This window comes from Condylura cristata, unplaced genomic scaffold, assembly GCF_000260355.1.
Source record: "Condylura cristata isolate star-nosed mole 26May11 unplaced genomic scaffold, ConCri1.0 scaffold00053, whole genome shotgun sequence".
Lineage (NCBI taxonomy): Eukaryota > Metazoa > Chordata > Mammalia > Eulipotyphla > Talpidae > Condylura > Condylura cristata.
In genome coordinates, this window is record NW_004567154.1 from 1,801,995 (window position 1) to 1,827,705 (window position 25,711).

The following is a 25,711-nucleotide window of genomic DNA, read 5'->3' on the forward strand; positions in this document are numbered from 1 at the left end:
TATACTGTAAGGTGCTGTGGGAAGGAAAGAGGATAATGGGTTGGGTAGGACATCCATTCCCCCTATTAGTAAGAAAATACGTCCAGATGTTTGGGAACCAGTCCTCTCCTCCAGGCAGTTCGGTTAAGAATGACTCCATCTTTGGGCTTTAGAGGTTACCTGGGCTCTGGTTTCCACCTCTACCAATTAAGAGTCAGTCCCTGGATATTTGTTAGAGCCATTGGGAAAGAGCCATTTTAAATGAAACTGCCAAGTATCTGACCTTTTTGTGCAACTTGCTGTGTCACTTTTGGCCATTTCCTGTCTTTGTATCACAGTTTCCCAATCATTAAAATGGGATGGTCATACCAACAAATGACCTGTGGTTTCTTCATGGTTCTGCCACTTGTTTGAAGGAGTTAGGTAAAGTGCAGTTGTCAGTTTTTGGTCCAAAAAAAGGCTACACAAATGCTGCAGTTTGCTCTTTATTTTCAGATTCAAGTCAGCTAGCGGCACACAACAAAGCAGAAGACAGGAGAAAGTCCAGCCCCAACTGAAGTGCTGTTAGGGTGGGAATTTGAGGCCATTGCCTTCTTAAGCATAGGTGGTAACATATTGAGGCCCCATGTTCCCAAAGTAGGAACGCTCCCATTCACTCATGAGCTCAAAGTGTACAGGACGGCGACAGAAATTGCAGGCAGCTACGGAAACATCCTGGAGGGGTAGCCCCACCTCAGACCAGGCTACCAGCAGCTTCTCTGATGATGGAGGGAAGAAGGGAAAGAACAAGTTAGACTAGGTCTTCATATCCCCGGGTCAAGCCACAGATATCTATCCCCGAACCATTTGAGATGACTCAAAACTAGAAGTAGCCACTTCTGTTTGCTTTGTATGCTGTGCTGTTTTGTGTATGAGTGCTGTGATGTGTAAAAGATAGGGAACACAATTTGAAACTACTCGTCTGTCGTGGACCTCTCCCTAAATGCAGTGCGTTCTGTGGACCAAGAAACAAATCTGCTTGCTTGGAAACTCTAAGCCGGATAAGGAAGATGACAGCTGATAGTAAACTGTCATTAGTGTTGGAGGTGTTGCTGGAGTAGGTGGGAGCCCAGAGGGAAGAACATGACACCACTGTTGGAAGTCTGTCACATGCCTGCCAGGACTCTGTTCCTTGCTGTTTTATCTTCACTCACTTGGTGATCTCATCCAGCATCATAGTTTTAAATGCCACCTACATGCTGATTCTGAAATTTTCATTTCTAACTCAGACCTCTCTGAATTCTAGGCTGGTATATTCTATTATCTTTTTATTAACCTCCACTTGGATTTTTAATAGAGAGCTCTAGTTTGACATGAGCACAACTGAGCTACAGATTTCTTTACCCACTCTGCTTTCCGTCTTACCCATCTCAGTTGATTCCAGTTGCCAAGTCCCCAAATTTCTGAGCCATCCTTTATTTCTCTCCTCTGCCACATGTAATCTCCAGCAAATACTACTGGCTCCACCTTCAAGCTTTGACCACCTGTCATCACCTCCAGTGCTATCATCAAGGCTGAGCTACTATCATCTCTAACCTGGAGTATTGCAGTAACCCTCTAAGGACCTAACTGCAGTTCGGTTAGCCCAAGTCAGCTATGTCACTCCTCTGCTCGAATCCTCCAAACAACTCTCTACTTCAGAGTTAAAACCAATATCCTTCCAACGCCCTACAATGTCCTGCATAGTCATTACTTCTCTTTCCTCAATGTTCTCTCTCCCTTTTGCTCGCTTTCCACATACCTTCTTCCTCAAATACAAAAGGAACACTTCTTTCTGTCTTAGGGGTTTCCCTCCCTTAGACTGTTTCCTCTGCTTGAGATAGCTTAGATAACTGTTCGGCTAACTCCACTTCTTCATATGTTGCTCAAGGGCCATCTCAATGATCTTTAACCTCAACTCTATTTAATAGTAGTCTTTCTCAAAACTAGTTCCTTTCTTCCCAGCACTTCCCATATTTTGCTCTATTGTTTCCTTTGCATTAAGAACTACCATGCTGTAAAATTTGTTTATTTTTTTTTCTATCTTCCACTAGAATGTAAATTCCAGACGGATGGGGATTTCATGTTGGATTTGTTTACTGTTTGGGAGGCAGTACCTAGAATGGTGACTAGCACACAGTAGGTATTCAAATATTTGTTTAAGAAATGAGTGAAAGGAGGTAAGTTAAAGAAAGAGGTAAGTCCAACCAGAAGGTGTGTCATCAGTAAAGTTCCAGAGGTAATAAAGTAGAATCAAATGATTGCCATGTATTTCATTTAAATAACTTCTAATGTACAACTGTACAAGGCCCTGCACTAAAAACTTGACCCAATGAGAATCCAGTACACTTTAAATGAAATCACTAAACTGGCCTTTTTTAGGGTAAGACCTAAGCTATCTGGCAGCTTGACAAGCTTCTTACTCTAGTCCCTGTACTGAGGTGTCTTTGTAAACTCATAGGTTACACTCCTCTTTCCCCACACTGTTCCTGTTAGTAAACATTCCAGTTACACCTGTTTATTCTTTGTATGTCCCAGGCTGCTTCTTGCTGCCCTCCTTGCCCTTTCTTCAAGCTCTTCCCTCTGCTAGGAATACCATTTTCCTTTCTTCTTTTGATGCAGTACCACTTACCTTCAAGGTTAGGTTCAGGGATCTCCTTCAGTAGGAAGCCTCTCTTGAACCCCACAGGTTGGGTCAGGCCCTACCGCTCTACTCCAACAGCTCCCCATGTGCTCACTATGTTTGTTGGCCTTTGATCATTGTGTCCTTTATGATCTCCCCAACAAAACTGAGTTCTATGAGTCCAGGACTATTTCTCATTCATTTTTTACCCCACTATAGAGTCTAGTATATAATAGATGTCCCAGAAATGTATTTTGAATGGAATGACTTTCATTCTCTTAACTTCTTCAAATCCTGGGGTTGATGGGAGGGAAAGTACTGTAGATACCCATAGAGAAGACTTACCCACAAACTCTTCCATCATCTGAGGACTGTGGTGGGGGGAGGGTGCCAGACGCAACAGCTCCTCACCCCGAGGAACAGTTGGGTAGTTGATGGCCTGCACATAGATGTCATATTTGGAAAGCAGGAGATCACAGACCTTACTGTTCAGCGCTGCATCACCCACCTGGGCTCAGGAGAAAAGCCTGTCAGTATCTGCCAGCCTGCCCCAGTATCACTGGCTGTAGATCAATGAACATTACTGCATTTGGGGGCAGAGCTTTTCATAAAGGGTTTGGGAAATGGCAGCTCCAGAATTTCTATTGAGAAGTTGCTCAGGGGCAGCAATCAAATTTGAAGGGAATGGGGGCTAGAGATACTGTGTTGAAGCTGTTTGGCGAGCAATCGCATTGGTTTTAACTAGCTGATAGGATAATTTGGGGGTGGTTCTGGGTAAGAATCCACCTCTAGGGTGTTGTCACTGGGTTAATTTAAAAACAGGTATTTACAAAAGTGGTTTTGCAAGGGAATATTGGGTTAGCACAAAGAGCAATGACTTTCTTGCTCACCCACAAAAGTGACCCAAAAATGGTTCTTCTTATACCCTGGTTACAAATACACACACACAAATAGGAGTTATTTGGGAAGGAAGTAGCAGTTCATTTCTAAAGGCAATAGCCACTTGAACATATTTGGGATTCTAAAGCAACAGCTAGTTCCATGGCTTTTGATTTTGTTTTCTGACTTCAATTCTTAGTAAAAACTATGTTTTACACCACAATCTTACCAAACATATATATTGGGTTATTTAGAAAGTTATGACACATTTAAGCAAAAATGCGTCATGACTTTTCCAGGAATCCAAATACATGTGCATATACACACATCCAAATCTGAAAAATTTCTCATAAAATGGTACCTTTACTGTGTGTTATGTACTCTAATGTTTTCTATTCTGATTCTATTTTTTAATGTTAGTCAATAACCCACTAGATTGATTTTGTGGACCACTAGTTATCTTGATTCAGTTTGAAAACTCTGAGTTACAGGTTATCACTTGTCAATATTGTGAGAGTGAGGACTGTCTGTTAAGCATGAGATAATAGCTAATGCAGAAAACGATAATCCAGAATTACTGATATTTTTTAAAAAAAGGTAACAAAGCTAGGAATAGGGAAAATGGTTGACAAGAAAGCAGTGCTGATAGGAATAGATATTTTTTCCTGAGTGTGGAAGTCTCACAGAAAAGAAAGGTGGGTAGGGTAGTGGGCAGGCTAGGGCTCACCCGAATGGGAATGATGTGACTTGGGCAGGGGATGACAGGAAAGCCTTTGTCCATTAGTAGCTGACGCATGTGCTTCACATTGCGCTGGTGAGCCCGCCTCAGGGCTTGACCCTCCTTTCCCTTGAGGAGCCGCACAGATTCCAGAGCGCCAGAGAGCACCATAGGGGGCAGTGAAGTAGTGAAGATGAAGCCAGCAGCATAGGAGCGCACCATGTCCACCAAGTCATGGGTGCTGGCAATATAACCGCCCACACAGCCAAAGGCTTTGCCTGGAGGTAGGGAGAAGGACCCACATATCAGTTCCCAGAGGAACAGGATCATACGCAGGCAATACTAGGAGGTATACCAGTTGCTGGGACTCCAGACTCGCTTCTCAGGACTCTTCCCATCTCTCCTGGCCATGACAAGGCAGACAAAGCTGATAATTCTTCTGCCTGCCATATGCAAGGTCTAGATAGGCAGTGTGGGTGGGGACCTGCAGCTGGTTAGGGCCAAAGATGGTGCTGAGATGAAGCTTGGGACTGCTGTGGTATGAGGGGGCATTTAGAACTACAGCTGTGCACTTGCTGAGTCAAACCTGACTATTTGACCTAGATGAGAGGTCTTTTCAAAAAACACTCCCAGACTTTCTCAGCAACAACACAGCGAGGAGGAAGTTGGCCAGGAACTATGACTTCTACCTAACACCTCCTGCAGCTTTGTGGTGGAGGAAGAAAATAGTCTTGCAAGGGCCTCCTTTCTGAGTTTTACATAGGGGTGCACCAATGAACTTACTCACCAAGAGTTCCAGAGATAATGTCAATCTTGTGCATAATTCCATCACGCTCCCCAATCCCAGCTCCTCGGAGCCCATATAGTCCTACAGCGTGAACCTCATCCACGAATGTCAGAGCCCCATAGTGGTGGGCCACATCACATAACTCCTCAAGGGGACAGATGGCACCTGCGTAAAGCCAAGGAATACTGTTAGGCTATCATAACTGTTCTTCCACTCCATCTCTATCACAAAATTTGGCACCCATTAGAAATTGGGGAGGGTGTGCACCCTCAGTTGGGGCTATTCCAGTCCTCTTTATATGAGTTGACTGACTTCACTCTTACCCAAGGGACGCATGTGTGTGCCTGTGTCTTTATCCCAGCGTGTAATAAAAGCTTTTCCTCCCTCCCTCCCTTCCTTTTTTCCTTCTTCTCTTCCTCCCTTTCTCATTCTCTCTCTCCCTTCTTTCTCTTGTTATATCATTTCCAACTTTGCTTGCTTTGATTTTTATTTCCCCTTTAAGTCTGTGCATTTCCATTTAAGGGTGCACTAACCTATGTGGCACCTTTGTTTACATAACTAGGTTACATTTCCTGCTAGGTTAAGGCAGTCCTGACTTCAGATTCCATTCACTCCTTCAGCCAGGGACTGCTGGCGCCCTGTCACTTTTCACCAGTCTTCCCCCTATCTGTCTTTCTGCCACTAGCTGGTATTTTTATCTTTGTTTTTCCATTTTTCTGTTTCTGTTTTTCTCTCAATCCCATCTTTCTTCCTCTCTAGGTCTCTTCCCCCTTTCTGTCTACCTCTTTGATGATGTTTCTGCTCCAGACTTTATTATCTTTCTAAGTTGATGTGTACCTCTGTCTCTTTGTCTTTTTTGCCTCTATGGGAGTGTTTGTCTCTTATTTCTGTCAGTGTTGTTACCTGAGCACCCTCCCACAGGCTCAGTCTCAATCACCTGAAAGAAAGTGAATTAGAAATATATTCCTCTCCATTTTTTCCACACTGTTTTCCTCATGTATGTTATTCCAGACATCTTCTATGCTGATAGCTGTTTATAAGGTCTTCATATGACAGTGAATCTGATATATATAAAAAGACACACTCCCTGCATTTCCCAATCCTAGGAAATTGATGAAGTACAGGAAGCTTGAATATAGAAGAAATTTATTCAGGTATGAAACAGGGCTCCAAGCCAGATATGAAAATGTGAGCAAGGACAGCATTTGGGGAGCCAACCATAAGAAGTAGAGACTGAGACAGGACATAATTTTAATGGGAGAAATTCAGTACCAGGATTGATAGTTTATGCAGAGTTTCTATCAAAAATATATATTACCACCACTCATTTGCAAGGAAATAGAAGTCTCCCAACATGTTTCCCACCAAAGTAATAATAAATTAGTCCAGTGTTAGAAATATGGTCATATACTATTTTGTATTATTTGTATAAATGTGAAAGTGGGCATGACAATAAGTTCCTTGCACATGTTCATTTAATTCAGCCACTCTATTATCATCACTTCCATTTTCTAAATAAGGCAACCAAGACAGAGCAATTAACAAACTTGCCCATCCTAGTAAGTTGTCTAGCTGCATTTGAGTCTGATTGAGCTGGTGCTGATGGCATTCCCATTGACTAAATCAGGGAACTCTATGGACTCTCCTTCATTTCATTTGGAAAAGAGACAAATTGAGATCGGAAGTGAGGACCTCTTCCCTTTACTAGGTCCAAAAGGTAATGCCTAAGAGACATGTTTTCTATTCAAGAGGGTACAACATTAGAATGATTTGGGCATCGTTTCAGTTGGGGGAAGAAAAGTGATGGAGGGTAATTTACTGTTACTTAAATCATAACAAATTAATTAATTCTATCATCTGTAATTCTCACAACCAGAAGTTTTACTTTGGGGAAACAGGATCAGAGAGTTAAAGAGTTACTTAGCTTTATGCAGCCAGTAAAGGCCAGAGGTGGAATTTGAAGCCAGTCTGCCTGACTTAAAAGCCTGTGATTTATAATGGATCTTGAAAAAGCTCCTAGACTATGGCTTGCGAGGTTTTTCTATTGCAGAAACTAGACACTGGATATTGATTTGAACATCGTCTCTATTGTAAGGAGCAGTGTGTGAAGGAATTTGAATTATACATCGTAGGATGTAAGTAACCACTTTGGCACCAATATACTTAGTCACCTAAGACAAATTGAGTGTTGTCACTGAACTATATTTTCTTAAGCTGTAAAATCAACGTAACTGTTGCCTCCATCCTTTGGCATTTATTGGCTGTGTGACTTGGGGCAAATTTGTGTCTCAATTTCCTTATGTAAATAAAGAGATAATACTACCCCTTGTCTCACAGATTAAGTAAAATGATACATATAAGCTATGAATAATTTTGTTTGGCACATAATAAAATGGCTCTTTAAATGTTAGTTATTATCACTGAGGCTTTTGTAAGACCAATATTAGTAAACATATATTTGCACATATACATACCATCCATGGAGTGAACAGTCTCAAAGGCCACAATTTTGGGTGTCTCAGGATTGGACTTCATTAGCAGTTTCCTCAGGTGGTCAGGGTCATTGTGCCTGAAGACAAACTTGACTGCTCCGCTGTTGCGGATACCTTGGATCATTGAAGCATGGTTGCCTGCATCTGAGTAAATCTCACACCCTGAGAAACCAGATGCATAATTATTCTAAGCTACTGTGCACATATTCCCACTTCAAACTCAATATTCATCTAGTAGGAGAAGAGTGCCAGCCCTCTCCTTCCTCTGAAGATGCTACTCTGCTTTCCTCCCTGCTGGAAGCTGTTCCTCTCTTGGAAGAACACACCTGCCCTGAAACTGAATCTTAACCCTTTCCTCTAGTCATTTCTAACATTTCTCTGGCCTCTGACTATTTTGTGTTTGAGGAGATTTTCATTTTCCAAGAAGCTCTAGAGTTTTCAAAGGACAGGTCTTAAGTTTCCAAAGGACAGGTCTTAAGTTCTTAAGATGCAGAAAGGAGTTTTTCCCAGAGAATGCTTGTAGACTTGCACTGATGCTACATTCTTCTTGAATTGAGTAAAATTCCAACTCCCATAGGTAACATTCCTCTACTAATAGTGACAGGGTGAATACTTATCATACTTCCACAGGGTTTGTGTCGTACGCTGAAGGCATGTCATAATTGGCAGGACTGTTATTGATTGTGAAATTCAACCCCATTACTGTATAAGTGAGAAAAGTTAGTTCCAGAGAGGACACTAACTTTGTCCAGGACCAGGCATTTCTAGGCAAGCCAGTGGACATTGGAAATCAGATGTTTGTAGGTTTGGTGGTTGTGAGGTAAAGTAATTCCTGTGTGGTTGCTTCTATTTTCTGCGTGATGTAAGATTTGAAGTTCTTTGCTAAGAGTGAAGGTGGAAGTAGTCAGATGACTTAGAAGGGAAATGAAAGTTTGAAAAAGCTGATATGGAGACATGATGCACTGATTATGAGTATTTAAAGTTCAGTTGAGTTGGAAGGTGACACAACTCTGTGCAATTGGATAATATTCCTCGATAGTAGTCTTTAGCCTTTGTGCAGAAGGGGAGAAAGTACAGGATGTAGTCATCCAGTGTTTGAGGATATATAGACAATTAAGAAGGAAGGGCATTGGGAACAAGTGAACTCAGAATAAGAAGGAGTATTGACACTGAATACTGTAGTGTAGGTTGCCAACCTTAAACAAATCTGAGGCCCCAGGCTTACCTGGCAGAATCTTGGCTAAGGTGAAAAGAGTAGAGTCATTGGCCACAAAGCAGGAGGAGAAGAGCAGAGCTGCGCCTTTCTGGTGCAGCTCAGCTAGCTCCTGCTCCAGCTCCACATGAAACTTGCTGGTACCTGAGATGTTGCGGGTACCACCAGCTCCAGCTCCATGACGCTGCAGGGTCTCCCTGGAGTAAACAAGGAAGCACGAAGAAAGGATTTTTTGTCAGACACTGAAAGACTAGGTAGGTAAGTTTCTCATTCTTGATGGTGATCAATGTTGATTTAGGGATGCTCTATGAGCTGTGTGACCATAGAGAGGTCAGGATAGGGAATATGGGGTTATTTGAACCACGTTTCTCAGCCTGAGTTACTCAGGGATGGCGGGAGAGGCTAGGTTATACTTGAGCATCTTGGAAGGCCCTCTAAAGGAGGTCACGCACCCTCTCTGGCAATACTCATCCTGCAGCCAGAAGAAAGGCTTATGAAAAATGTCTTGCTTGGTCTCCTATATTCACCACATCACTAGATAACCAAATAATTTGGAAACTGTGGTTTGTTGACTGAGAAATAGACATGCTGAGAGACATTTAACAAAAGGGGTGGTAGGTGGAACCCATGTTTCCACTGCCAGTTCTGTCTTTTCTTTCCATGTGTGGCTTTGTTTCTACTCTGGGCTTGTCTCCCTAGTTCATTGCCCTGGCCCTGCTACGTACTGTGTGGCCTGCAGGACTCGAGGGTGCCGACTCATGCCCAGGTAGTCATTACTGCACCAAACAGACACATCTTTTGTGGTCACAGATGCCTCAGAAAAGTGTTGAGCAAAGGGGTATGCATCAGCCCAGCGGTTCACGGTCTTGAACACACGATAAGTGTGGTCTTGTTTCTTCTCTGTGATCTTGTCCCTGAAAAACTGCTCATAACCAAAGATATTTCTTCCTGAAAGAATAGAGATGAAAATGAAAAGAATGCATCCTAACTTCCTGGTTACCACATATTTTATTCATGTTGTTGATTTTGAGCTCTCTGATTCTCTTTCCACTTATTCACTTATTTGATATGTCATTAACCTATTGGGGCACAATAATTCCTTACTGTTTCATTCAGCCATCCCTTTGCTTACCCATTCACTCATTCACTAGGTAATTCACTCAGGCTTTCCATTGCTGACATGGCTTCCATTCCTCTTCTAGAGCTAGTGTGGCAGCCTTCTTAATGGAATCATTATTTTTTGTCTTACAGGAAAAGACTGTCAACAGATCTAGTTTCCTATCATTGCATTGCTCCCTAGCTCTGTGACTTTGAGTAATTCGTGAATCCTCTCAGTTTTAATGTCCTCATCTGTACAATGAGGCTAATGATGCCTTCCTTGAAGAATTCTGAACATCTGATGACAAACAAGATGTAATACACAAAGGCGACAAATATCTGGTATATAGTATTGGTGATATTATTATTAATCATAATAGTAATAACAACAGTTACTATTTAATTATACTATAATAGCTAACATTTAATGAGTGCCTATACATATAATACATTCTTTTAGGAACTTATATTCCTTACAACAATCTTATTTGGAAAGTTTTACTACTATTCCTATTCTACAGATGAGCATAGAGAGGATGGGTGACTTCATGAAGGTCATGCAGATAGACACAACCTTTATATAAGTGACCTAGAATTCATAGCTAAAACTGCTACTGGTATAAAATGGAGCAATTCTAGTTTCAGGAGAAATTGAAATAATGTGTTCCAACCATTATATTATTAAAAAGAAAAGAAAAAAAATAATGTGGGCTAAGGGTTTGCTAATCTCTAGAACTCATAATTGTTGCAGATGAAAACTTATGTGGTAAGGATGTCAAAGGTAACATTTTTATTGCAGGGCTATTTGTAACTATGTATTAAGAGTGTTTTTTTTTTTTTAAGATTTGTTTATTTATGTATACAGAACTAGGGTACAGGCCAGAGGTGCAGGGGCGGTGAGAGGATTCACCAGAGATGAGTGGGGAGCAGAACAGGCAGATCTATGAAGTACTCTGCTGAGGGGAGCAGCAGGCTGGTAAGGAGAGGTCTGCCATGCCATGTGGGTCACCTCCAGGGCCAAGGATCAAACTTGCACTGAGGCAGCTGAGGCTAGCTTGCAGTGCTGCGTCCTAACCTGTTGTGCCACCAGGAAGGGCCCTGTATTAAGAATTTTTAAAGGTACATGTTAACATACCTGGAGAACTATTTGTAGTATATTTAACAGAAATATTTGATACCCAGAATTAATTTTAAAACAGCTCTGAAAATTTACTATGAACAAGTTTTCAACCCAAGAGAAAAATGGGCAAATAATGCAAACAATTTAATAAATGTAGAAAAAGATGCTTAATCAGGGAAAATCTAACCTAAATAACAATTTTCATCCAGCAGATTGATAAAGATTTGAAACTGTGATATTTAGTACTTCAAAGTATGTTAGAATATGTTTAATCTCTTTGATAACTGGCACACCACTTTGGAAGTACAATTGGCAATATTTATTTGTTAATATTAAAGTACATATACCTTTACAACTGAAGATTTTCATTTTTTCAGTGTCTACCCTAAAAAAAAGCATATGCTTATCTATGTGATAAGTGTTACATTACTGTACCACTATTCGTAATAGGAAAAACATTGATGCAAATCCATAGAGGAATAACTAAATAATCTCTAATATAGTCATACTAAGTTAATACTGCATATTATATTTGGGTACTTTTATGTGTACATAAAATCAACATAAATATAAACTGAAGAACACACACAAAAATTTGGAAACAATAAAATAAATTCAAGGCTATTTACTTACTAAACAGTATTGTTCTATAATACATCACACACTTCAACCATTAATCATTATTATATAACTGTTTAAGGACATGGAATGATGCACGTGATGTATTATTAAGTGAACAAGCAAAATGGTGGAATAAAATCACATATTTAATAAGAACACGTGTTTGGGTGGGAGTAGTGGAGGATGTGTATGTGTGGGTGTATATACATTTAGTGATAGGAAAATATCTGAAAGAAATACAACAAAAATTTAATGGTGGATGATGGAAACTTGAGTGATTTACAGGAAATTCTTTATACTTTCCTGTAAGTATTGAAAAAATTTTGTAATGTATTGGGTTTCTTTTATGTTAGGAAAATTAGAAATGAACATAACCACATAAGAGAGGCAGGAAAATTATCTCTACGAAGGATGATAGTTTTTGAGTAAATTATGAAGAAATAATAGGAAAAAACAATGTTTGATGAGGCATCTCATAACAAGCTAGCAATACTTCCATAATGTAATTTTATTTCCTTTTCATGATAACTGGTTGAAGTAGGTGTTAAAGTCTTACTGAAATGCCAGCATTAAAATTTAAACCCAGATCTCCTCTGGTTACAAAGCCTTTTGCTATTATCGCCTATGTCAGAAGCTCTTCCAGCATTCCTTTCATATTTCCATTCCATTTATTTACACCTCAGCAAATCCATTTGCCATGTTGTTCTGAGTCAGGTGGGTAAATTTCTCTGAAATTTGTTTTGGCCCCTAGGGGCCGGAGAATACCTTTCTTGGACTGGTTGGAACTAGGGACCTGGGCAGCACTGAGGAAGAGTTGAAATTCGTTGACCATGAAGACAAGGATAAAATAGAAAGCATACGATCTCCTCTTTAAAGCTCATTGTAACATGAAAATTCAAGTTTATGAAGTACGGAAACCTTCTGCAGAGAGATAAAACACCCTGTGAATTAGGCCACTACTCATCTCCAATTGTCAGGAAAACTCATCTCCAATTGTCATCCCACTAGAACTGCCCCTTGGGAGAGGTCATTGGAATAGCCACTCTGGGTTTTATACTCAAAAGGTAGATGCAGAATAGCTATTGTTTTTTTTTTCTTTTTTTTTTTTATTGAAAACAATTCTTAATGCTTAAGACTGACTGATATCCTAAAAGAGTCTGTGTAAGATGTCAAAAATATGGCCATCTTTCAAATATTGTGTATCAGTTGAGTTGACATGGGGCTCCATATCCCTCTAAAGGTTGTGTTTTCTTTCAACACTTCCTCTTTCATGAAAATCTGGATTGTTATAGAGTGGTATTGCTTAAATATTGGAGTCTAGCCTATTAGGACCCGTGTTGCCTCTTGAGTAAAGGCAGGCAGAACTCTGGAGTGCTCATTTTAGATTCATGACTGAAAATTGCAGGAGCCTGTGCACTTGTGTGTTTTGGGGAGGGCACATTTTACTGAATGGTCTAAGCTATCGCCTATCATGTTCCCCCTGGAAATATCTAGACTTCTTACCACAGAATATGTACTAGCTGTCCTTGAATTAACCTATCTCAGGGCTCTGATGAAGTGTGGTCAAGCATTAGGAGCAGAGATTGGATGAAGTGGAATCTGACTCCAACCTGTCTTGAAAGTCTTCACATCCTCCTGGACTTCAGGAGCCGCTTTCTGCACAATCTTGCTCTTCCCATCCTGGAGTTCTGATAGCATAAATGGGCACTGCCTGTTGGGCCAAGATGGAGAGTCTGTTGCAAAGGAGAGAAAGTAAGTGGCAGTAATTTTCTATTGATAAATTCAGTTTAACAATGCTTATGGATACCTAAAGCTCTATCTCAGGATCTGGTAGAAACATAGGAAAGGATGAATCTTGTGCCTCTGCTTGGGGAGATAATAACCTGATGGGAATAATACACACTGAAGCTACATTATGAGCAATAATGGATATGAGGTGGGTTACTAGCTATGGAAGTCCTAGAAGAGGGAGAGAATTTGGCCTAGAAATATAGTTGGACAAACTAGATAGAGGTCTAGGCAGGCTTCACAAATGAAATGATGCACAATTTAAGTGAGAAGTATGAGATACTCTATAAATAATATAGGAGGGGTTATTTGATAGGAGCAAAGGCACAGAAGCTTTAGACGATAAACTTGTTCTAGGCAATTTTAATTAGTTTTAGGATAACTGAAGTAGAGAATCTGAGGGTCATGAGAGTGAGACACCTAAGATACTGGCAAAAGTCAGATTTGAGGTATATGGGCCTTAATCCAGCTAATTCTGCCTTGAAAGTTTTCTCAAGAATCTTCATTATTATTAGGGAATGAAGGCAAGTATGACTTGTAACATTGTTCTCAGGACCCGGACATTCCTCATCACTTGCCAACTGCCTCTTCTTACCTCCTCCAGCCTTTGTTGACTTAAAATGGATTTGAGAACAGGTTGGTCGTTGGGCAGTCAGGATGGGACAGCCTCCAATACCAAACAGGAGCTGGTGAGCTTTAATCACCTTGCCCAGGAGGCCTGGGTGGCCCCTGGCAAACACTGGGCAACACTGTAACAACATGGCTGCTGCCACCATTTTGATCTCAAAGTCCTGCAGAAGATATGGAAGAAAGATTTCATTGTTAGGGCCTGGCAAAGTCAAGGGTCTTTCCTGTGTTTGATCTTTTGATCTTGTAGCTTTCCTCCCAATGCTTGCTGACCTCCCCAGGGATACTCTTATTGTCAGTCCAGGTTAAGAAATTTTCTGGGCCCTTCCTGATGACTCAATGGGTTAGGACACAGCACTGTAAGCTCACTTCAATGTGAGTTCAATCCTGGGCCCCGGAGGTGATCTGCATGGCGTGGCAGACCTCTTCTGACTCGCCCACTGCTCCCCTCAGCAGTGTACCTCGCTGATCTGCCTGTTCTGCTCCCCACTCTGTCTCCGGTGAATACTCTCACTGCCCCTTACTTCTGGCCTGTACCCCAGTTCTGTATGCATAAATAAATAAGTCTTAAAAATAAAGAAATTTTCCAATTTTTAAATGTCTCAATCAGGCATAAGAGAGGATCGGAAAGTCTGAAAACCTAAAATATGACTCAGACTTTGCCACTGACCCATTCTGTGATGGTGAGGATGCTTGAAGTGTGATTTTTCTATGGCAAACTATCAACCTTTTGATCAACATGTAAGGCCAAGTATCTTTCCAAGAAGATTGCTCTCAGTCAAGAGATAATTCAGCCTTCTAATACAGACAGATGCCATCCACTAGGGCAGATGTCATTCACTAGGGCTCCTAAGGCTCTATTCAGTACATTTTCTAAGCAGGTCACAGCCTGAGATCACAGGTACCAGCTTAATTAGAATAGCATGGGAACAGGATAAAAAGTCAGATGTAGGCCCTCCCTGGTGGTGCAATGGGTTAAATCACAGCACTAAGAAGCTAAAGCCACTTCAGCATGAGTTTGATCCCTGCCCCAGAGGTGACCTACATGGCGCGGCAGACATCTGCTGACCCGCCCACTGCTCCCTTCAGCAGTGAACTTTGTCAGCCTGCCTGCTCTGCTCCCCACTCTGTCTCTGGTGAATCCTCTCACTGCCCCTGCACCTCTGGCCTGTATTCCAGTCCTGTATGCATAAATAAATAAATAAATAAATAAATAAATAAATATTTTTTAAAAAGTCAGATGTATTTTTATGTCTTTGGATTTGATCCTGACTTTTGGAAAAGTACAGATAGAAGAAGAAATAAAAACAAGACCCAGGGGCTCTAGAAACAAATCGACTAGTGAATGAAAAAGTTGGAAGCAAAAAAAGAAAGAAGACGATAGAGGATAGAGGAGAGGAAGGGGAGAGAGAAGATCAGCAAAAATAAACTAAATATACATATTAGGCATTCAAATAGGAATATATTAATGAATAAACAGACACCAATATGGAGGGGAAAGGAAAACAATAAAGAAAGAGTAAGCAGAAACTATAACTTAGGAAAGATAAAAGGAGGAATGTGTGAGAGAAGAACAGAAGTGCAGTGGTAGTGATGGAGTTAAAAGAATAGAAATTACCAATAAGAGGTCAAAGACAGAGGGAGAGGGGGAACAGGGTAGAGATAAGAGCAGGGGAGGAAAGTACTGATCTGGGAACACAGAAGATGAGAAGATAAAAAGAAATGTAGAAGAACTGGGAGAGATTGAAAAGAGATATTTGTGTGTGTAAAAAAGGAGACAGAAAGTAAGAGAGAGGATATATGAAAAGGGAAGAGGTAGAAACAGATAAATGGACACAGAAAGACATGAGGAAAGACCATAGAAGACTATACAAAGACTTAGAAAACTCAGCAGGAAAGGAGAGAATTCAGCAGAGGTAGAGAGTCATCCAGGCATAACAATGAAGAAGAAATCTTCCCGAGAGTTGTTTTGGGGTGAGGGAAAGCAACAAAGAAGAGTTAGGGGGAGAAGAACATGGCTTTTTTGAGGGGGACAAGAGAGAGACTGGTTGATAGAAGGCAGTAGAGACAAGATCAAAGGATAGAGACAGAGAGGTCACTATGTATGCTGTGGTTGAGGGTTGGGATGAGGGATGCCTGAGAGATACAAACAGAAAACCAGCTAGAGAGAATGAGAGTAGGAAATAGATTATGTGAAAAAAGAGCTAACTGGAGATCAAACATCAAAGGTGAGGCAAACTCTTGCCATTTATGACAATGTGGATGGAAACGGAGGGGGTCATGCTAAGCGAAATAAGCCAGATGGAGAAAGAAAAACCCCATGTGGTGTCACTTATAAGTGGAATATAGGAAAACAAAACTAAGGATCAAGTTAAGTCAAACCAGTAACAAATTCTATACATCTGACTATAGAACTGAGGCTGCTAGAGTGATGGGAGGTGGGGGCCGAGAACAAAGTGGAGAGTAAGCCCAATGGACTATCATGGAGGACTATTGGTGACGGGTGTGGGGTGGTAACAACACCTGGAGGGGGAGATCCTATACCTCTAAATCGCAATGTTATAAAACAGTGTTACTCCCATTAAAAAATAAATAAGAAGAGCCCTGCCTTCCCTGGTGGTGCAGCGTGTTGAGCGCGGCACTGCAAAGCTGGCCATGGCTGCTTCAGTGCTTCGATCCCTGGCCCCAGAGGTGACCCACATGGCCAGCAGACCTCTCCTGATCCCCGCTCCCCTCCTGCTCCCCTCAGCAATGAATTTCATCTACCTGCCTGCTCTGCGCCCCACTCTGTCTCTGGTGAATTCTCTCGCTGCCCCTGCACCTCTGGCCTGTACCCCAGTTCTGTATGCATAAATAAATAAACTCTTTTTAAAAAATTAAAAAAAAGATATGGGGCAGGATAATTGGAGAGAAATGGAGGAATATGGGAAGACTAACCCCCTGGCATGACTAGGAGAGCTACCAAGTAGAATCTAGTAGCACCTCTAGTTTGTAGGGTCTTATAATATGAGGGACAAGTGAACAGAAGTAACTCCTGATGATGTCTTCATATGGCAACATCCTTTACCTCTTACAGAGCAACATCACCTCTTTTTATATCTCACAGAGCATGCAATCCCCCCATCTCAAAAACCAATCTATTCCCCTTGTTGCATCCCCAAACACTCTCTCTTGAGCTCTCAAGTCTGTCAGAACAGTTTGAATTACTATGTGGGGTCAGGGTATGTGGCCCTGAAATTAGGAAAAGTCATAAGGTGCTGAAAAAATTAAAGACACTCATGTTAAGCCTTTAGGACAGTGCTAGATACATGGTAAGTTTTGAAAAATTGTTAGCTTTGAAATTTTTCATTACCTTCCAATTCCTTGTTAGAGGTTCTTGAAAAGTCACTTTCCCTCTCTGGTCTCAGCTATGCCTACCTCACGTTGTAGGAAATGAATTGGCTCTATTGCCTCCCTTGTATCTGGAGATAAGATTTTCCCTTCCCCAGACTGCCTGCAAGGACTGAAGTGCATGGCACTGAGTCTGTACAACACAGATAAAGCTCCCATAGCTTATCTCTACTGTGGTTTCACCACTCCCCAAGCTGAGACCAGGGTGTGAGAGTGAAGAGGAGCCCTTTCCTGGAATCATGTCTGAGCATCTGCTTGGGGCTAACCCTGGCTATTGATGGTGAGGGAGAAGCAGTCAAGGCAGATGGTCATGTTGCAGGTTCTAGCACACTCCTTTCTCCAAATCAATACCTATACCAGTAATGACAACTTGGCATATACAGTAGCAAAGAAAGTTCCTAATGTTGGAGTCCAAATCCATTTATGCCTTGGGATGGTAGTAGATTAAGGCCTATTCTCATATTTATATATAAAAATGGGAGGAATTCAATATATTCACCATTTCTAAGGTATTTTTTTGCCATGGTATTTTCAGGGATCTGGGAAAGTAGAGAGCATTTCTTGGATTTGTTGAATAACCAAGTTCTTTCAAGCTCCAGTCACCATTTCTCCTGTTCTAATGCTCCTTTCCTATAATTTTCCCTGCTTCACTGTCTGTACATCTTTTTGTCCCACAACCTTGTAGTCTAATTACCTTGAGATCTGGTTGCATTCCATCCTACTACCTGCCATGATATTGGAGTGAGTAAAACTGAATAAAGCAAGTGTTTTAGTGAATTTAGGGTATTTAGAGTGTAAGCTCTAGTGCCAGATAGCTTTGGTTCGAATCCAGACTCCACCTTCTCTCTAACTCTGGGGCACTAGAAAAACACATCTCTGTTCTATGCCTTATATTTGTGAACCATAGATAATAGCAAAGACAATCTACTTCACAGGGATGTCATAATGATTCAGCAAATTAATCCACATGAAGTATATAGAAGGACTCCAATCCCAGAGAAAACACTGAAAAAAATGGTAAATGTTATGTTTTTATTTTCTACATTTTCTGTATAGTGAAGTGAAGGTATAGCCAAAGAAAGGCATATTAATATATAAAAAACTGACTCTTGTCTCAATTCTGATTTTTGCCTTTATCTTGTAACAACTTATGATGTGAACTTGGGTTCTGTTCTTTCCCCTCTGGGCCTCAGTTTCTCTATAAACATTGGTCTACATAATTTCATACATTCTATATGGTTCTCATTGCCAAAAATTCACAAAGTACTCAAGTGCCAGAACCCTTATAAATACATCACATACATTGACTTAATTAATTCTCATTAATTCCACAACTCAATGAGGTAAAAACTGCTATAAACTTTATTTCAAAGATGAGGAAATTAGGGCTTAAGAAATTAAGTAAACTGTCCAGGTCACAGAACTAATAGTAGGAGAACAATGATTTTAATTTAAGCAATCTAACTCTAAAGTCTATTAACTTAACAATTATGTATGATTCAAATAATACTATATATATAGTATTGTTAATATATATTAACTGAAAGTCTGACTTCAGACATCATTCTCCTCTGCTGTACTAATAGGCCCCTTTCTGAGATATTTGATTTTGAATTATGACCAATGCCTTTACCAAATCAACATATTTCTAGCTCAGATGGAATTTCAGAAACTGATGACCATTCATTTCACCAACTAACAAGTTATGCACCCATATTGTGGCAATTATTGACAGGGGTCTGAAAACAATGTACTTTAAAATCTTCTCTCATGATATTGTCATTCTGCAACCCCAATGATCAGAACTCTACCACAGAAAATAGTCATAAACCACTCATTATACAATTCCTTTGTATAATTCTCTTCTTTTTGTGACCTGCTTGCAAGAATCAGTTAGGTCTAGAGGGGATGCGGTCACTTCTTTTCAAGAGTTGGAAGCATCAGATCTTCCTTTCCTAGTACTCTCTTCCCATCATAGAAGAGTCATAGAGACTTTTAGTTATCTGGAATCTTAGAAACATAGATTTTCAGTGACAGCAAAAAAAAAAAAAAAAAAGACCGTAAGTCAAAACTGCAAAAAATTGTGAAAATGACAAACCCATTAATTCAGAGGCTGAATGACTTGCCAAAAGTCTTACAGTCAATTAAAGTGAGACTATAAATCTAATTTTAGGATAAAGTCTTTCCAGTAACAAGACATTCCTTTTCCACATTCTCCCCTTATTTGTTCTAATTACTAATCACTCAATTCGTTGAAATTTCTCCCTATCCAGTCCATAATTCCCATTCTCTCAGTTTGTACTCCCTACCTCTGACTTGAATTCTGCTGTAGAGCGAGTAGAGAGAAGGAGTCAAAGTGAGGGAAGAATTGAAAATTGTCAGAAGTATCAAGACATCTTCCTAGGAGACAGGGGAGATGTAGAGACATAGATATACAGAACTAAGCGATCTTGAAAACTAGCAAAAAGGAAAAAAGGGTAAAGGACAAAGAAAAGCAGAAAACAGGGAAAGACAGGCAGATGTATGACTGGAAGGGGGTAGGGGAATATAAGAAAATAAGGCAGGCAGATTCTTAGAAACAAAGTCAGACGTAGTCAGGCAAAGAATTAACATGTAGAGTTCTTGATTTGTGTACACAGACCAGAAAGAAGGCATCATGCTGAAAGTCACTCTTACCTGTTGCCCTGCACTGAGGACGAACGACGGATGGGTACTGTAGATCAGAACTTGGCATTTATCCCTTTCCTCCCATTTCAACTCCACCCACCCAGACTTCTGATGGCCTGGCCATGCTTCATTGGCCCCAAAGGTATCTCAAGGCCTGGCTAGAGATAAAGCTCAGTGTTAGTCCCCTTTCATTTCCCCCCTCATTCAGCACTGTCTGTTCCCTTTGCTTTCTTAATCTCCTCTCCCTGAAGTAGTAAGATGAACTCACAGGGCTTCAGAATCAAACCACCCATATATGACGGGGGCATCTTGAACAAATACTTCTCGGATTCATGATTTCAACTAAAATGCAAGCAGTAAAACTTATAAGAAACTGTAGCACAGGTGGAAAAGACTCGGTTCACTTCCATAGATGACATCCAGGTTGTTGTAGCACTTTAGTAATGTCATGTAAAGAAATCAGTACAGTGTACCAGACCTTTTACATTAACAGCCCATCTTCATTAGGACTTTATGAAATAAGAACTATTATCTCCATATTACAGATGTAGAAATTGGGTAATTAACTGATAATTAAGTGTTAATAAGTACAGAGCTTAACTATGAGCCCAGGCTGTCTGATTCCAGAACCCACACTCCAAGCAGTCCTCTCCCTTTCAGAATATACAGCTAAATTTTTCAAATTTTATATCTTTTCCTTTCTATTACCCTTTCTCTACCCCTTTACATTTTTTCTTCTTGTCTATCTTCTTCTCTTCTCAATACTAGGATAGCAGGAACATGTCATGAGCTAGCATTTTAATCTATAGAGCAGATTGTCACTATTAATATATTTACACAAATTAGATCATACTTTAAATATTGATCTGAAATTCCCATCTTTTCATTCTGACATATGCTAATATGCCTCAGTTGTCTTTCCATACAAATTCATGCTGTTTAGTGAGTTACAAAATTCCAGAATCCGAATCTTACTATAATTTATTTAAAATTTCTTTATTGATGGAAATATATCACTGAATTATGAATAATATTGCAATAAGTATCTTTACACAAAATGATAATTTTTATAAGGTAACATCTTTTAATTTTTAAAATATTTCTATTTACATTATTGATAATTTTACAATGTTTACTTCCCCCCTCCCCACTCATCACCACCAGAGCCCCCACATTCCTCCCACTTCTGATCCCTCTCTGTCCCCCTCCCCTGTAGCATCACTCTGGTTTATAATTGTCTGTTTTTGTTTTGTTGTGTTGTGCTTTATATTATAGTAACAATACACCATTTCCCCCCACCCCTTGGTTCACTTAAGTGAAACCCTTCAATATTATTTCAATATTGTTATTTTTCCTTCTGACTTACTTACTGAGCATAATCCCTTCCAGCTCCATTCATGTAGCTACAAATGGCATGTATTTATCTTTTTTTGATTGCTGAGTAGTATTCTGTTGTGTGTGTGTGTGTGTGTGTATATATATATATACACACACACACACACACCACATCTTCTTGATCCACTCATATAGTTTTGGGCATTTGGGTTGTTTCCAGGATTTAGCTATTGTGTAAGAAGTGCTGTAGTAAACATAGGGATGCATGTATCTTCTTGAATTAATGTTTTTGTGTCCTCTGGATAGATCCTTAGGAGTGGAATTGCTGGGTCATATAAGGTCCATTTTTAGTAGTCTAAAGAATCTCCATGAGGCTTTCCATAGTGGTTGTATCAGTTTGTATTCCCACCAGCAGTGTACGAGAGTTCTTTTTTCACTGCATCCCCTCCAACATTTGTTGTTCTTTTTTTGATATGTGCCATTCTCACTGATGTGAGATGGTATCTCATTGTGGTTTTGATTTGTGTTTTCCTGATTATGAGGGATATTGACCATTTTTTCATATGCCTGTTGGACATTTGCAATTCCTCTTTGGGTCAGTGTGTTTTAAGTTCTTCTGCCCACTTCTTGACTGGGTTGTTCGTTTTGCTTTTGTTGATTTGAGTGTGTTCTTTGTATATCTTTGTGATCAGTCCCTTGTCTGTTGTATGGAGTACAAATATTTTTTAAAGATTTATTTATTTATGCATACAGAACGGGTGTACAGGCCAGAGGTGCGGGGGTGAGAGGATTCACCAGAGACAGAGTGGGAAGCAGAACAGGCAGATGTACTGAAATACACTGCTGAGGGGAGCAGAGGGCAGTTCAGGAGAGGTCTTCCATGCCATGTGGGTCATCCCCCTAGCCTGGGATCGAACTTGTGCTGCAGTGGCTGAGATAGCTTCATAGTGCTGCACTATAACCCATCGTGCCACCAGGGAGGGCCCGGAGTACAAATATATTTCCCAGTCAGTAGGGTGTCCCTTTGTCTTGGTTAATGTCTTTTTCAAGATTTATTTATGCATACAGAAATGGGGTACAAGCTAGAGGTGCAGTATGGTGAGAGGATTCACCAGAGACAGAGTGGGGAGCAGAACAGGCAGATAAACAAAGTACATTGCTGAGGGGAGCAGCGGGCGAGAAAGGAGAGGTCTGCTGCATGTGGATCACCTCCTGGGCTGGGTATCGAACTCTCACTGAAGTGGCTGCAACTGCAGCTAGCTTACAATGCTGCATCCTTACTCTTTGGGCTACCAGGGAGGGCCCCCATGTGTTTATCTTTTACTTCATTTTTATCGTTTTGGGTGAAGAATCCTTTAAGGTGTTGTTGAGATGTATGTCTTGTAGTGTTTTTTTCTTAATTTTTTATTTACAACATTTTTCATTTTGTGCATTTTTTTCATCTCAGTTGTAATCTCCATGGGCTTCCCACCACCAATTCACACGTGTGCCATCACCATAGTTGTGTGTACTTTTCCCACCCCAGTTTATATCCCATTCCCCTTTCCACCCCCATAAAATGTCTCTGGTTTATAGTTGTTCATCTTTTTAATTTTTACTTTACATTTTCTTCTCTCTTTCTTTCTTTTCCTGATCCCTTATGCTTCTGCAATGAGTGAAACTATCTGGTATTTGTCTTTTTCTTTGTGGTTTTTTTCACTAAGCATGATCCCTTCCAGCTCCATCCAGGTTACTGCAAAAGGCATGAGTTTATTTTATTTTATTTTATTTTGATTTCTGAGTAATATAACATTGTGAATATATACCACATCTTTTCAATCCAGTTATCTATGTTTGGGCATTTGGGTTGATTCCACATCTTCCCTATCGTAAATATAGCAGCTATAAACATGGGGGTGCAGGTGTCCTTTTGAGAAGATAATTTTTGTCCTTTGGGTAGATACCTAGGAGTGAGATCACTGGGTCATATGGAAGTTCAATTTTTAGCTTTTTGAGAAACTTCCAAACAGCTTTCTATAGTGGTTGGACCAGTTTGCATTCCCACCAGCAGTGTATGAGAGTTCCTTTTTCTCCCCATCCTTGCCAACATTTGTTGTTGCAATATGTGCCATTCTCACTGATATGAGATGGTACTCATTGTGATTTTTTTTTTTAAAGATTTTATTTTATTTGTGCATACAGAACTGGGATACAGGCCAGAGATGTGGAGGGTGAGAGAATTCACCAGAGTCAGAGTGGAGTGCAGAACAGGCAGATCAACGAAATACACTGCTGAGGGGAGCAGCGGGCGGGTCAGGAGAGGTCTGCCACGCCATGTGGTCACCTCCGGGGCAGGTGGGAATCGAACTCATGAGGAAGCGGCTTTAGATTCTCAGTGCTGTGCTTTAACCCGCTGCGCCACCAGGGAGGGCCCCTCATTGTGATTTTAATGTGCATTTCCCTTATTACAAGTGATGTTGAACATTTTTTCATATGCCTGTTGGCCATTGGCATTTCCTCTTCAGAAAAGTGTCTTTATAGCTCTTCTGCCCATTTTTTGATGGGGTTACTTTATATTTGTTAAATTTCATTAGCTCTTTGTGTACCTTTGTGATCAGTACTTTGTCATTAGTATTGTGTGCAAATATTTTCTCCCAATCAGTGGGGTATCTCTTTGTTTTGTGTAGTGTCTCTCTTGCTGTCTCAGCTCTCTAACTTGATGTAGTCCCAGCTCTTTATCTTTACCTTTACTATCCTTGCTTTGGGCGATATATCTTTAAAGATATTATTGAGGTGTACTTCATGTAGTGTTTCACCTACATTTTCTTGTAGCTATTTTAGTTTCTGGTCTTATGTGTAGTTCCTTAATCCATTTCAAGATGGTTTTTTGTGAATGGCACAAGGTAGTAGTATAGCTTCATATTTTTGCATGTAGCAGCCCAGTTTTTCCAACACCATTTGCTGAATAAACTTTCTTTGTTCCATTGCATATTCTTTGCACCTTTGTCAAAAATTAGCTGTCCATAAGCCTGTGGGTTTATATCTGGGTTTTCTATTAAATTCCATTGGACTGTAAGTCTGTTCTTGTTCCAGTACCACACAGTTTTGATTATTATGGCTTTGTAGTATAGCTTGAAGTTTGGGATTGTGATGCCTCTGATTTCTTTTGCTTTAGACAGGTGAGTTTTGGCTACTGGAGGTTTTTTGTGGTTCCAATTTGTTCTATTACTTTCAAAAGTGTCATTGAAATATTTATTGGAATAGCTTTAAATCTGTATATCACTTTTGGTAGGATGACCATTTTAATGATGTGAATTTTTCCCATCCATAAGCAGGGAGTGTCTTTCAATTTCTTTGTCTTTTTGTTTTCTTTTTATCAAGGTTTTATAGTTTTCCTTGCATAAATCTTTTACCTCTTTTGTTAGGATTTATTCCCAAGTATTTGATTTATTTTTTGTTTGTCTCTATTGTAAAGGGGATGTTTTATTTGATTTCCACTTCTTCTGATTGTTTGTTTTTGTATAGGAAGGCTAATGACTTTTGTATGTTGATTTTATATCCTGTGACCTTGCTAAACTGGTTAATTGTTTTGTTTAGTTTTTCTATGAAGTTCCTAGGGTTTTCCATGTAAATTATCATATCATCTGCAAAAAAAGATAGCTTTTCTTCTTGCCATATTTGGATTCCTACTATGTCTCTTTACTGTTTTATTGCTCTGGCTAGAACTTCCAGTATTGTGTCGAAGAGCAGTAGTGATAGTGAACATCCTTGTCTTGTTTCTGATCTTAAAGGAAAGGCTTTCAGCTTTTCTCTATTGAGGATAATATTGGTTGTGGGTTCGTCATATATGGCTTTTATCATGTTGAGGTATGTTCCAATGATTTAAAGGGCTTTAAACAAAAATGGATGCTGAACTTTATCAAATGCCTTCTCTGATTCTATTGATAAAATTATATGATTTTTATTTTTTTTGTCTGTTTATGTGATGGATTACATTAATTGATTTTAAGAAACCCACTTGGTCACAGTGAATTATTCTTTTAACAAATTATTGGGTTCTGTTTGCTAAGATTTCATTGAAGATTTTTATTTCAGTGTTCATTAGGGAGATTGGTCTGAAGGTTTTTTTTTTTTTTTTGTCTTTGTCAGGTTTTGGCATCAGTGTGATGTTGACTTGTAGAAAGTAGTTGATAGTTTTCTTTCTTTCTCGATTTTTTAAATGAGTTTGTGCAGGATAGTACTAGTTTGTTTCTGAACATTTGGTAAAATTCATTTGTAAATTTGTCTGGTCCTGGGCTTTTATTCTTGGGGAGGGTTTTATTTACTGCTTCAGTTTCACTGCTTATAATTGGCCTGCTTAGTACTATTTCTTCTTTA

General features: G+C 39.9%; 1 protein-coding gene across 2 annotated transcripts; it reads right to left on the reverse strand.

Moving 5' to 3' along the window:
* Positions 1 to 448: 448 nt before the first annotated feature.
* On the reverse strand, positions 449 to 20,140 carry ALAS2 (5'-aminolevulinate synthase 2). Of its 2 annotated transcripts, none has more exons than XM_004695018.1 (10): positions 20,030 to 20,140; positions 13,932 to 14,127; positions 13,159 to 13,281; positions 9,435 to 9,657; positions 8,722 to 8,906; positions 7,479 to 7,658; positions 5,005 to 5,169; positions 4,227 to 4,495; positions 2,966 to 3,128; positions 449 to 737 (listed from the first exon to the last, which is right to left on the reverse strand). In XM_004695018.1, the coding sequence occupies exons 2-10, from the start codon at positions 14,110 to 14,112 to the stop codon at positions 574 to 576; spliced, it is 1,653 nt and encodes a 550-aa protein (XP_004695075.1). In that variant the 5' UTR covers positions 14,113 to 14,127; positions 20,030 to 20,140; the 3' UTR covers positions 449 to 573. The 2 variants fall into 2 exon arrangements, with proteins under 2 accessions (XP_004695075.1, XP_012589742.1); XM_012734288.1 differs by having other exon boundaries at positions 452 to 737; positions 2,966 to 3,059; positions 20,030 to 20,047.
* Positions 20,141 to 25,711: the final 5,571 nt, after the last annotated feature.